Source organism: Apodemus sylvaticus, chromosome 17 (genome assembly GCF_947179515.1).
Source record: "Apodemus sylvaticus chromosome 17, mApoSyl1.1, whole genome shotgun sequence".
Classification (NCBI taxonomy): domain Eukaryota; kingdom Metazoa; phylum Chordata; class Mammalia; order Rodentia; family Muridae; genus Apodemus; species Apodemus sylvaticus.
Window position 1 is genome coordinate 33,368,842 of NC_067488.1, and position 13,992 is coordinate 33,382,833.

The 13,992-nt window shown below is 39.4% G+C and overlaps 1 protein-coding gene across 3 annotated transcripts in view; it reads right to left on the minus strand.

Annotated features, from left to right (window-relative positions):
• Window positions 1-13,992, minus strand: part of Adcy8 (adenylate cyclase 8) — a 221,447-nt gene that overhangs the window by 41,076 nt on the left and 166,379 nt on the right. For 2 of the 3 annotated variants that reach the window (XM_052161501.1, XM_052161499.1), the window contains 3 exons: window positions 13,365-13,465; window positions 6,430-6,631; window positions 4,348-4,437 (listed from right to left, as the gene is read on the minus strand). In XM_052161501.1, coding sequence (XP_052017461.1) covers window positions 4,348-4,437; window positions 6,430-6,631; window positions 13,365-13,465 — 393 coding nt within the window. The remainder of the gene's footprint in view (window positions 1-4,347; window positions 4,438-6,429; window positions 6,632-13,364; window positions 13,466-13,992) is intronic. The other variant, XM_052161500.1, reaches the window with a different exon arrangement.

Genomic DNA, 13,992 nt, shown 5'->3' on the forward strand with positions numbered 1-13,992 from the left:
TATTGCTATTTCACCAATTTTGCTCTTTTGGTTTTGTCTACAATGTTTAATCTCACTTCTAGTGTAGTTTATTTTTTTATTTCACATTTCATAACATTTACCTCTAAATATTCAGTTTTGACTTAACATACACCTTTCAGGTTATTTAAACATATGCAATAAAATTATAATGATTTTACAATGAAATTATAATAATACAATAACAAAAATAATAATTATTTTATTGTCTGGTAATTTTATATATACAGTCAGTTCTGTCTTGATTTCCTTTCATTGATTCCTCTCTTCATAATCAATCACAGTTCCTTTAAATGTCTGGTTATCATTGACTGGGGTATAGTCTCAGTGACTTTATTTTCTCAGATCCTGGAGCTTTTTTAAATTGCTATGAGTGCTCTCAAGATTCATTCTTAAATATAATTGAATCACAGGAAATCACATAAATTCATTTTTAGAATTTACACTTACAACTTTTTAAAGAAAGAATCAGAGCAGAATATAATCTCGGAATAGACATTTTAAACAACTGAAGCTGTAGCCCCTGCACTGCTAAGTGTCTAGTAGACTGTGATGTGTTTTAGTCAGTAAGATGACACACACTATTTTCAGCCCATGAGAGTTGCAGATACTGATGAATTCTGGTGGTTGTTTCCACATCACTAGTTTCTCATCTGCCTGAGCCTATTGGATACTCTGCAACTCTCTGAATCTTTCTGTACAATCCTTTCCTTTACGGTGGTTTGTTCTATAACATCTAAGCCATCTTGCTCTCTCCTGACTCTTATCTGTCTATTCTCAAGGCAAGAAATCACTCTGTTTCATCTGGGTTCATCTCCCTGAGGTGTGGTCTGAACAAAGCTCACACTATGCCAGGACTCAGTCCATTTGCTTCCTACCTTTTGGGACTTACTATCTTCATTGCTTTGTAGTCAGTATCTTGAAAGCTACTGTTTCATGTGTTATGTTTGCTTGTTTCTATTTGTCCCAAGTGGAAATGGAGATCTTGCCCTGTGATTCATCAGAAATGTGCCTTCCTTTTCTTAAAAATTGTTAAATAGACTGTAGGTTCTATTTGAGGCTGGCTTCTGGATAATTTTATAGTAACATTATCATATTTATCTTATACCCTTAAAACTGTATAAATGTGAAGGTGTTTGAAACATGTCCTAACTGAATAAATCAAGGTACAAAGAGTGGTGTGTGGGTACTAAGATGATACCCCCAGTGTGAGTGATGGAACAGGACAGAGAGACTTGACGACTGAATCAACTCGAAACAGTGACTTCCAGATGCAGAACAGAGAAAGCCAAACCTCTGCTGGAGACCCTCTTCTCTTGGACTCTCTATACCACAGCAAGTTTCAGCCACTCCCTCTTACTGATTATTTTGGGTAGAAAGAACCAAAGGCTACAGGTGAAAGAAGGCTTTCCTACTGCGCCTCCTGAAATCCACAAGAAGGTATTGAAAATGACAACCTTCTGGTTTTATACATGTGATCTACATTCATCTTATAGACTGATATGTTTTCCTTTCTCAGTTGGAACATAACTTATTTTCTCTGATTGTCTTTATTTTCACTATTTTTCAGTATGTGACAGTCTTTGAATATGGAACTCAATTATTATTATTATTATCCTTTGCATCACATAACAGCTTTGTGTTTAGAACAGATTATCCAAATTTTGTAGCAGGCTTTCAACTAGGGATAGATTCTCACAGGGGATTTGCAAGCATCATATCCATAGCAGAGAAAACCAAGGCTCAAAGAAATGGCATGTTTGCTTGTGGACAGACCCTAGTGTAGACTGGGAGCTTGATTAGGTTTTCAGAGTTTTCAAATGTCTATGTTCTTATAGTTTGGCAGACAGGAGCCTAGAGAGAGAGCTAGATATACAGACTGAAGTGGTAAAGTGTAAGTCAACCCATGTGGTAATAATAGTGAAGAATCCGTTCTTTGTAGTTTACTGACTCCTGAGTAAGATCAGTTATAGGGGAAAGTTCTATGTCTCCATTTTAGGTTCATTTGATCTTTTTACTTGATTTTTATTTTAAAGTCTATGTGTGAACACATTTCCACATTTGAGTATGCTTAATTTTAATGTATATTGATAGTGTACACAAGACCTTTAAACAGGGAATAATATGTAGTGTAAGACGTTTAATATGTAAATTCTGTCTTGTTCTAGGTGTTCCCTAAGTACTCAATTTTTTTCAATTGAAATAATTTTAAATAGAATATATATATCTGCAATCACTCTAATAGATTAGCCAGTCCAGAAGTAAATACTTTATATGGACATATTTACTTAATTTTTACAACTTTCCAGTGAGAATTACTTTTGTCCTTATTTTATATTTGTGGCATCTGAGGGCTAGAGCCAAAGCTTTTCCATCATAATGCATGACGACTCCTTTCTTCGAGCTAATTGGCACTTGTTAATTACATAGACAGCAAGGTATTCATTTTCCCATTTCACAGATGAGGAAACAAACAAGAAAGATTGACTGGAAATGAAATCCAGCTTAGACCAGCTCTTACTATCCACATCTTAGCTTTCCTTTCACCTCAGTTTTGGTGCACTCTATATACTCTTCAAAACAAGAAGTTCTTAGGAAGCTAGGATCCTATCATACAGAATCTCATACATTGAGAAATAACCCAGGTTGTGTGGTCTTCCTCATCTATCCTTGCACATCCCCAGGAAGAGTCTGGTTTCTCTTCCTCTGACTAGGATAAAGAAAAAGGAAGGAAGCTATAGTACAAGTGCCAGCACCAAGCCATTATAGTTTAGTTCAAAGAGAAAGAAAGGACAGGAAGGAGTGAGGAAGCAAGCAAGGTAGAAAAGGTAAGGTAATGTTTGAGCAAGTTACTCTCTGAACACTAGCTTTCTTACAACATGGTGGCATTAGCAGCCTCTTTCATGGGGCTACGTGGAGGATTCATTGGTTCTCAGTACAATTTTCTTAGGCCCAGGGAGACCACCTAGGGCCTTTTCTCACCTTACACATTGGAGAGCTCTCTGAGTATACCAGCTTTTAGAGACCAAGCCTACCCATGGTCCTCTTAATATGGGCTTAATCAGAGTCTCCCAGGGGTACCCGATATTGTCTTTCCTGACATAGAATTTCTATAATTTCTACTCTAATATAACTAGACTAACAAATCCTATAGACTGACCTGAAAGCCCATGGGTCAGTAAAGAGCTCTGTGGCCAAGGGAGGGCTAAACAAGACAGTTATGATAGGCATCCTAATGAAATGTCTTAAGACCCAGGGTTTCTCCGTAAACTCTCCCTACTACTTTGACTTATGTGTATCTGTAGATTTTAGTATTTGTTTTCTTTTTCTATTTTCTTTATCCTTCTTTATGTATTTTCTATTTTCCTTCCTTATTTCCTTCCTCCTTTCCTTTCTTCTTTCTTTTCTTTCTACCTTCTTTCTTTCTTCCTTTGTTCCTTCCTTCCTTCCTTCCTTCCTTTCTTTCTTTCTTTCTTTCTTTCTTTCTTTCTTTCTTTCTTTCTTTCTTTCTTTCTTTCTTTCTTTCTTTCTTTCTTTCTTTCTTTCTTTCTTTCCTTCTTGCTTTCTTTCTTTCTTTCTCCTTCCTTATTTTTTCTTTCTTTTGTTCCTCCCTCCCTCCCTCCCTTCCTTCCTTCCTTCCTTCCTTCCTTCCTTCCTTCCTTCCTTTCTTTCTTTCTTTCTTTCTTTCTTTCTTTCTTTCTTTCTTTCTTTCTTTCTTTCTTTCTTTCTTTCTTTCTTTCTTTCTCCTTCCTTCCTTTTTTGTTTCTTTTGTTCCTTCCCTTCTTCCTTCCTTCCTTCCTCCCTTCCTTCCTTCCTTCCTTCCTTCCTTCCTTCCTTCCTTCCTTCCTTCCTTTCTTCCTTCCTTCATTCCTTCTCCCCTTCTCCCCTCCCTCCCTCCCCTTTAACACTTCTGGAGTAGCAAATTTATTCAATCACAGAGACCCTGGCAATTCTCCTATGGGATTTTATAGGTGACCTCAGATGACATTATCAGGAGAGAAAAAGATAAAAGAAATTATCAGGAGAGAAAAAGATAAAAGATAGATCAATGAATAGTGGGAAAGGTGGGAGAGGAAGAAAAGGAGGAAGAAGAATGGAAAGAGAAGTAGGGAAGGGTAGTTAAAGGAAAAATGCAGAAGACAGAGTAAGAAAGGATAGAGAAACAGAGGACATGGGGCAAGGAGAAGATGGAAAGGGAAGAAAAGGGAAGGAAAAAGAGGCAGTAGGAGCAAGGGTTCTGGAGTAGTCTCTAAGACCTTTTGGCTAGTGTGTGCCCCTGAGCTGGCAGAGATGTTCATCTCTCACGACTGGGAGCTTGCAAATAAATACCTCTGGGTAGGAGCAGATATCTGTAAACACAGCTGAGGAATTGAAAGTCAGGTTCTTCAAGGGTATCGACTTGTCAAAATCACACCACAGCTGCGGATTAAAAAAAAAAAAAGAAGAAGAACAACAACAAAAAACAAAAAGACACAGGAACAACAGTCAGTGTGAGTGTTGGGAGCGGAGCAGTGTGCTAGCTGTTGCTGGCCTTCAGCCAAAAGCCAAGGGAAGGAGGAACTAGAGGGGCTTGCCTGCCAGGAGGAGGCACCAGTTTCTTTCACCCACCAGCACTGGCTCAGAAAAAGCTTTTGCAAGCTAGTCATGAAACTGGGTTAAGATGGCTATTTGCCCTGTTGATTTGGGACACTGGAGCATGTTTGTGGGGCATGGAAGAGAGCTAGATAGTGGGGGAAGAGGCCTGGGTGAATTCATTGCCTGTTTCCAGATCCAAAGTTGGGAGAGTTTAAGGGACCTGAAGGGGGCACGTTTCTAGAAAGGCTCTTAAGGCTGGAGTGCTGGGCAACTCCCAGGGCAGATGTTTCTGCCGAAGGCATTCCAATGTCACAACTATAAGGTGAAAACCTTCTCTGTGCCAAACACTTTATTCAGAAAGCCCCGCAATCATCTTGTGAGGTACCTGCTGTTGTTATCCCCAGTTTACAACTGAGAAATATGAAACTCTGAGAAGTAAAGTAACTTGACCAGGACCACCACACTGGTGATGGGTAGTGCTGAGAATCGAATGCAGGTCTATCTGACTCCAAAGCCTCCTAGCATCCTGCCACACCAATGATACAATGATCTCAACTAGAGCCATCCAAGTCTTTTCCGAATGCTGCCCTCCACAAATCTACCTCATCAAGAATTCAAATGCTGGCTACCACCTCATTTCATGCAGATCAGCAACCTTGCATACATCAGTTTCAGCTGACTCACAATATACAACTTTCATCAGATGACCACACGTTGGGAGGATGGTTTTCCCTTTATCTGTCCTTTTGTTGCTTTTATGACAAGGTCAACCATAGAGCTTCAACAGTGAGCTAGAGGCAGTCTGATCCTCCAAGTCAGATGCTAACAATTGGAAAAGTCTACAGCTTGGGTCACTGAATGCTCAGAGACCCAAAGAGCACAATGATACTTTTATCCACAAGATGATGCTTCAAATAGACTATTTCTACATGCCAAGGTTATGATCAGGGTTAGATCAAGCATCTTTAAAACCTAGCTGCCTGGGTCACAGACAACACAGACTATACATATACAGAAAATATCTGTTACTCTCATGGTCTGACTGACTATATAGAGAAAATGAAGCCATTGGAAAGTGGGTCATCAAATTAAAAACAACCACGAATATTACAGCAGTTGGAGTTTCATCTGAGTTCTATGTACCCCAACACATATAAGCCTTTAGAAAGTCATAGACAAAACATTCAATCTTTCTGAAATTCAGTTTCCTCATCCATCAAATGCAGAGAATGATACCCACCTGTTGCACATAGTAGGTACTCAATAAGTGACAGGTATTTCATTTTTATTTCTCCATTGTGTCTTCCACCATGAGATATATTTTAGCATATTAGATGAGCATGGGTCATGGAGTCAGACAGACCTTATTAGTAAGTTATTTCATATCTCTGAGCCTCAGTTGCTTCAGCCGTAAAGTGGGGATAAATGAGACTTACCTCATAGGGTTTGTGTGGGTTACTAAGTTAGAAAAGAAGTGACAGTGCTCCTTCAGTGCATGGCACATAGCAGGTAGATTCTGGTACTTAATAAATAAATGACAATTTTTATTTACCATTATAAATTATTGGCCATGGACAGTATAGAAACTGAAGGCCTATGAAAGTCCTTTGGAACAACTCACTTCCCCTGGTAGGTTAAAGATATCTTCCCCACAGAAAGACACATAGTTCTGACAGGGGGCATTATTTTGTTGTCTGTTCCTGAACTTGGGGCTGACTGGAACATAAAGATAAGGTATGAAGGCAGGGCAATGCAAGAAGTTGCTGGTTCCATAAACTCTTGATTCTGGACTCTATAGTAGATACCACAGGACTGAGGGGCTTGGTGGATGCTTACAATATTTAGGACAGCTCCCAGGAAGTTAATCAAGATGGAAGCAAAGATGATGACGTTGCGGGCCAGGTAGGTCTCGTTAATCCAACAGCATGTTTTGCGGAGGATGAGGGGCAGACACTTATAGTCTTCTGCTGTGGTGATGAGGACCAGGGCAGAGTGCAGCATGATCAGAATGGAGAACTGGATAGTCATAGGCATCAACCTGCAGAAAACACAGAGTGTGAGTCGTATGGGCTCAGGCCACCCCATTCCCACCCAACGGCAACCTTGCTCATGTTCTTTCTTCACCACCCTGTGTATGGTTCCTATGTAAGAAACATTTGTTTTTCCTTTCTTTTCTCTCCCTATTTTTCACCCTTTTTCCTTCCTTCCTTCCTTCCTTCCTTCCTTCCTTCCTTCCTTCCTTCTTTTTTATCTATCTGTCTATCTTTCTTTCTTTCTATCTATCTATCTATCTATCTATCTATCTATCTATCTATCTATCTATCTATCTATCTTTCTATCTATCATCTATCTATCTATCATCTATCTATCTATCTATCTATCATCTATTTATCTATCTATCATCTATCTATCTATCTATCTATCTATCATCTATCTATCTATCTATCATCTATCTATCATCTATCATCTATCTATCTATCTATCTTTCTGTCATCTATCTATCTATCTATCATCTATCTATCTATTTATCATCTATCTATCTATCTATCATCTATCTATCTATCTATCTATCTATCATCTATCTATCTATCATCTATCTATCATCTATCATCTATCTATCTATCTATCATTTATCTATCTTATCATTATCATCTATCCATCTTTCTTTCTAGTATGAGCATGTATGTGTGGTATACATGAAGTTTGTATGTTCATTCTCATGCTTGTATGTGGTTGTAGATATCTGCATGTGCGTGTAGAGGGCAGAGGCTGACATTAGATGTCTTCCTTGACCACTTTCTACCTATGTATTGCAAAGTCTCTCACTTGAACTTTGAAAAACTCAAAGTCTTTCACTTATTTCAAGTAGTTGAGCGGTTCTGAGAATGCCCTGTCTCTGCTTCTGGCCCCTGAGTGCTACAATTATGGTGTCTTGATATTCCCAGCTTGGCATTTTTCATTGTTGCAGATCTGACCAAAAGCAAGTTGGGGAAGGGTTTATTTGCTTTATACTTCCACATCACAGTCCATTATTGGAGGAAGTCAGGGCAGGAACTCATACAAGGCAGTAACCTCGAGGCAGGAGCTTATACAGAGGCTATAGAGGGATCCTGCTTACTGTCTTGCTCACCATAGCTTGATCAGTTGGATAGAACTCAGGAACAGCAGCCTAGGGAATGGCACCATCCACAATGGGACAGTCCCTTCCCCATCAATCACTAATTAATGTAAATAAAAAATATATCGAATAAAAAATCACTAATTAAGAAAATTAAGATTGCCTACAGCCAGATCTTTAGGAGGCATTTTCTCAAATGTGGTTCCTATCTCTCAAATGAATCAAGCCTGTGTCAAGTTGATATAAAACCAGCCAGCACACAACTAAAGTTGTAAGGCTGTGAAGCTGGACAGAAGTTACTGTGTCTTAGGAAGCTCACAGGGAAGGTCCTTTAGTCAGACATATATATTCGAATGACAACTGAAGAATTGTTTAGTAGAAGATTTGTACAGTGAAGACAGAACTCAGCAATGGAAGAATACAGGGAAGTAAGGTTCAGGGAAAGCTGTGGGGACAATATAATTATACAATGTGGGTCTGCATAGGACCATACATGGAAACACGGGATGACACTGATTTTATCATCTTAACTGTGTAAGTATAGCAAATGCAATGATTACAGGACAATTAAATGTTTGGTATTTGTTTGCAAATATGTTAGACACAGGAACTGTAGCAATAGTAATAGGAATAACTGTGGACTTCTGTGCCTGGAGTGAACAGGATATGGCTGAAGATCTGTCATTGAGAGAAATGTCCAGAGAGTAGCAAGGTTGCAGATCAATCTGTAAAGAAGTTAGTGGGCTTGAAAAAGAAAGAGTCAAAAGGACTGGAAGGAATGTGGTCAGCTATACTCACCATGGTACCTGGTGGGGGACGGGGAGGGAGCAAGAAATTTACAGAGAGGGAATAACCAGAAACATGAGCTCTCTTCGCTACTAGACTTGGGGTTATAGTCTATGTTAAAATAAGCCACCATTTCTCCACAAGCCAATCAAAACAACTACAGTAGCAATGAAAGGCAGAAAATTATTCAGTGTGGCCATATTAGGAAGAGACCCCTGCCCTTTGCTTAAGTCTGTTGTCGGAGTCTTAAAGTAAGGCTGAGGCTTAAGTGGGGGTCAGAGTTAATATATGTAAACTGGCTATCATTGTCTTTGGGAGATGCCTTCTATAGCTCAGACTTTATGCTGTCTCTCTCCCAGCATTAGCTTCCTGTGGGCAATTCTACTTTCTTGGGGTCCAATATTTCAATATTCTCATCTCCAAAGAGGGAGATCCAAAAAAATCTCTGTATAATATTTTTTGCACTTGCTGGACTGCTTGCACTTTTATAGGATTAGGTAAGAGGAAGGCTAGGAAATGACAAGTCCGACAGCCTTGGCTATTTTAGAATTTTAAAAATCATACTTTTGAGTTTATGGGTCACCTTCCCAAGGCATTTCCATGGGAATTCAAGACAGCACAGCGGACCTGTGGAGCAGTGAGTTCCTTGAGAGCTTGAGGCACGTGGGACTCTCCTCACCAAACCCTCCCTGAGAAGGTTGTGGTACTCACTCGCACCCGGCAAAGGCATATGAAGAATGCTGGTGGATCCCTTTGTCAGGCAGCTGCTCAAGAGAAGAAGCCAATCGCTCAGCTAGCTTGTCTCAGTGCTATGATGCAGCTGCTGAGATTAAGCATGACTTGTGTCCAAAGGGGGACACAGACGAAAACTGGAAAGAGCAAGTTTTACAGATGCCCAGGAGATCAAAGTCTTAAGTGGCAACCACTGCAGGGTCTATTCAGGGACTAGAAGAATGGCTCTTGGCTTAGAGGTCTGTGCTATATAATCCTGCCTGACTACTAATACTGCTTCTGTGGGAACTTTAATGGGGCATGCCTGTCCATCCTGTGTGATTCAGCTTTATTTTCAGGTTCTTTCATGATCCAAAAATCATGTATGAGTGTGCAGGTGCCCAGTGGACAGTTATTGACTTGGGCTTTCTGTGTAGAGAGTGATTGACCTCTCTTTCTTCAACAGCATATTGGAAAAAGGACTTTTCACCCCTGGCCCCAAGCATGGCATGTTTCTGTGTTCTCTCCGAAGAAGGGGCATGCCAATATTCTCCCCTCACACTGGTGGTCATGTTGTATACTTGTGTTTCCCTGTATCAGAACAGAGGTCTCACACTGGAGTTCGAAGGATGATCTCAGGGCAGGTGAAGATTCAAGAGACCAAACATGAAGACCACCTCATTTCTTGGCTTCAGCTCTCTCAGCAGTCATAGATTTGCATAGTGCTTTGTTTAGAAATCTATAAAAGCAATGCTTTGTGATACATTCCACTGTCATGTTTTTACATTCAGTGAGCAGGATGTCAGGAGAGTACACTGAAAATTATAGGTAAGGGTTTTCACAGAAAACCACCTAAATGTGCAAAAATCCTAAGTGACATTGTTATGCATTTGTTGAGATAGGGGAAATGACTTGTAAGATGGGCAGAGTAGTTCAGGTGTAAGACAAAAACCTCCTGTGTTTGAACTTGTTCCAAAATGGACCCTGTACCTCTCAGCCACCAAGGAGTTAACTAACTCTTCTGAGCATCATTTTTTTTAAAGAAACATACAAAAATGGATTTTTTTTAGCCTTATATTTTAAAGAACTCTCTAAGGTTAAATAGAGTAATAAAAATAGGCAACAGATACACTCTATTTCTCTTTATGGTGAAGTTTAGGACATTAAAGGCATTGAAAAATATATAATAAGAGTATTGACTATAGGACAGGTTTTCTCAGCTGGGACCTGGAGCTACATATAAAATTCCACTGAGAGTCTTTGCTGCAGCCCCTCAATGCTCACTTGTTTCTGCACACATAAACATTATAGCATCAGACCGCAAATTCCTTCTAATTATAGAGCCATTCAGGCATCCAGGGGTTCTGAATTTGCTTTTGCATTGTTGCTGGATTTGAGAGGCATGGAAACCTTTCATTTCTGAAACCCAGTCTCAAAAAAAAAAAGCCAAGGGATTTGTAGACAGCTCTGAGTCCTCTCTAAAATTAAGATTTAATTATTCTCTGAAGTTGGTTGGTAGTACTGTGTGACATTTGCTGGAGAGGCAAGATCAGTGCAGAGGAGTGAATGGCTCACAGCAGTTTGTGGAGCAGTAGGATCCAGAGCCTCAGCTCATACCCAAAGAGGACATTTGTATGACACTTCAGAGTCTGCAAAGAACTGGTACCACATTTGATGCTGAAGCAACTCTGAGAGGTAACATTCTTAGCTCTTTCAACAGATGTGTATTATGTGGTTTGAGAAGTAGAAAGGAGCCTGAATTGCCCCAAATGGACATGGTTGAAATACATGTGGCAGTCCTAAGACGACACTACTTTGCTAATTCTTGAAAGTATCTTTAAAATATCTATTTTGTTTTTAATTGTGTGTGTGTGTGTGTGTGTGTGTATGTAACATAGGTGCAGGTCCAACTCCAGAAGAGAGTTTTAGATCCCTTGGAGCTGGAGTCACAGGTTGCCCAACACAGGTGGAGTCACAGGTGATTGTGGGTTGCCCAACATAGGTGCTGGGGGCCAACCTTGAGTCTTATGCAAATGCAGTCTGTGTTTCTACCCAGTAAGCAGACTCTCTACCCCTCATCATCTCCATTCTGTGGATGAGGAAACTTAAGTGTAGAAGAAGTTAAATACTAAGCACAATACAGATTGTATGTTGCACTGAAAATGGTCAAGTCACTAATTTATAATCTTCCTACTCTCCCTCTCTAGCTCAGTGTTCTTTTTCCTTCCCTAACCTCCCTCTAGTTTTCTCTCTTTCTGTATTTCATTAAAAATGCACGCAGTTTCTATATTATAAAAAAGCATTTAAAGGTGTTTTCTAATCTTTCTTTAGTTTACCTTTCTGGGAAAGGAACATCTGAGAACATGCAAGCAATAAAGCAAAGAACTGGGCTCCATAGTCTGCCTTTGCCAGTGTCTGTTATTTTTTTTTCTTCAAGGACAAAGAATTAGATGTGGCTGTATGAGCAAAGATTACTTCATCTCTTAAAATAATCATTATGTAAGTATAAAGGAGTGGTGCCCACTCTGTGTCATCATAGAACATCGATCAGTAGCAACATCTATTGGCACATGCTAAAGGAAGCTTTGCTGTCTTGAAGGTTTCACTTTCTACAATCTGAGGGATTCCTGGTAAGAGGTCAGTTTGGCAATCTCTTCCATGGTTGTGCAATCCTGGTCACCAAAATATTGAGATGGGAATGGTGATTGTTTTGCTGTTATAAGATGCATTTGGAAGCTAAGACTGGGGCCTCCTTCTATTCTTCTGCTTAGAAAGCTCTAGGTGTTGTCTTCAATCTAAGAGGTCAGGATAACAAACCTGGCTTCCTTTCCTGCTCTTTCTCAGGTTTTCCCATCAGATGGTGTGGTTGTATCTCCTGCTTGTGCTGATCCCATTCTTGAGGTATAGTTCCTTATCCATTAATCCACTCACTGGGATTGGAAGATGGTGCTATCTTTGTTATATCATCTCCTTAATTTTTTTTTAAAGCTGGAATACTTTATATGATGTTTCTTCTCTTTGTTTGGAGATGGAAAATGTTTCTCATTGTTCAGTTGCTTTTGCTTTTAAAATAGATTGTGAACTTATGAGACTCAATCAATATAATTTCTAGGCTTTGTTATTTTGAGGAGTTCATTGGTTAAGCAGATAATGGATTCTCTGGTTTTCCAATCTGTAGACAGCCACTGTGGAATCCCGGTCCGGGGTTAGCCTGGGATATCCTAAAATGTTTAAGTTCATGTTCAATGACTAGAGAATCTGGGATCTGAGATCCACAGCAGCAGGGATATACATACCACTTTACAACATCAAATGTATGGTAATATGAGCTGGCTCTTTCTGCTTTTCATTTGATGTGGGTCCCAGTCTTGTCTATTACATGGTGTTGCTTATATTCTGAGTGGGTCTTCTCTATTCAGTCTGCCAACTCACATGCCAATCATCTCAGGAAACACTCTCTTAGATACACCTAGAAATGTGCTTTTCCAATTTCTTAGATGTCTTTAAAACAAATCAATAGACAAACAATACCACCATCACAAGGCTTGTCTTGTACAGCTACTGCCCTAGGAACACTTGCGCTGCAACTAGACATTCTGAGTTTGAATTAAAGCTATATTTCAAATGGGGAAAACCATTTCAGCCCTCTGAGCCTCACGTCTCTCCTCTTTATAAAGATCACATTGATAGTAGCTACCTGTGAGCTTATCTCAGTGAGTTTTTGAGTTTTTATATTTAAAGTGTTTTAAAGTGACTGACCAACATGTGTTTGTAGTGTTGACTTTCAAATTTTCTGACCTAGAAGTGATACTACAAGTATGAAGGAATCATTTGGACAAACAAGTGATTGAGACTCTTATAATTCATTGCTTTCTGAATTCATGGGTACAGTGTTCAACAGGAATAGAGACTATTCCAGTTTGGCTATTATTTTATTAATATTGGGAAAGATTTTAGCTTAGGCAGAGTCATAAAAATATTATGCATAGTAAGATGGTCCTAGTAAACCCAGAATTGTCAAGCACCCGGGTCAAGGTCATGGACCCAGTCATGTTAAACTCTCAACCTTTAAACAGGTCAGATGGATGGCACCAGGTAAGGACACATCACCTCACAGATGTGTTTCCAGCTGCTATCTTAGTCCTTTTGTACTTACCTTGAAGAAGGAAGCAAACTTTGAATCGCAGTGATAAACAGAAGAACGATAAATGCACAGACCAAGTTTGACTTGAATACTTCATCCCTCATTTGAGAATACTGTAATTTTAAAAAAGTAGAATTAATTAGTTTGTAGCAGAGTTAAAGTTTTGGAGGAGATAAGTTTCATCAGTTTGAAGTTAAGGAAAAAAAAAAACAGCAAGAACAACAATGTAGTATCTTTTTGAAAAAAATTACCAGGAAGCTCTATCATCCAAAATCCTCACACAGGGTAGGATCTTCATCCTTCCCATCAATTTTACTCTGAAATGCCAGGAATTAATATATCCCTTTCCTAGTAAGGGGCCTTCAAGTGTTCATGAGTATATCCAGCTCCTGTCCCATGAGATTCTATCACTTAACAGAGCAGAAGAGCCCTCATCATGAACACTGAAGATCAAACTCAGGTGAATTTTCTTCACTAGCAAAGTAAAGTTATTTAAGGACAGTGCTCTATTGATAGGTGTTGGGACGCAAATATTTGACCAGTGAATCTTTTTACTTTCTTTTAAATAAGTACCATGGAGAATAACTTCACAGAACCTTAGACTTTAAAGAATCCCACAAGATCTCCAGTGCTGAAGCAT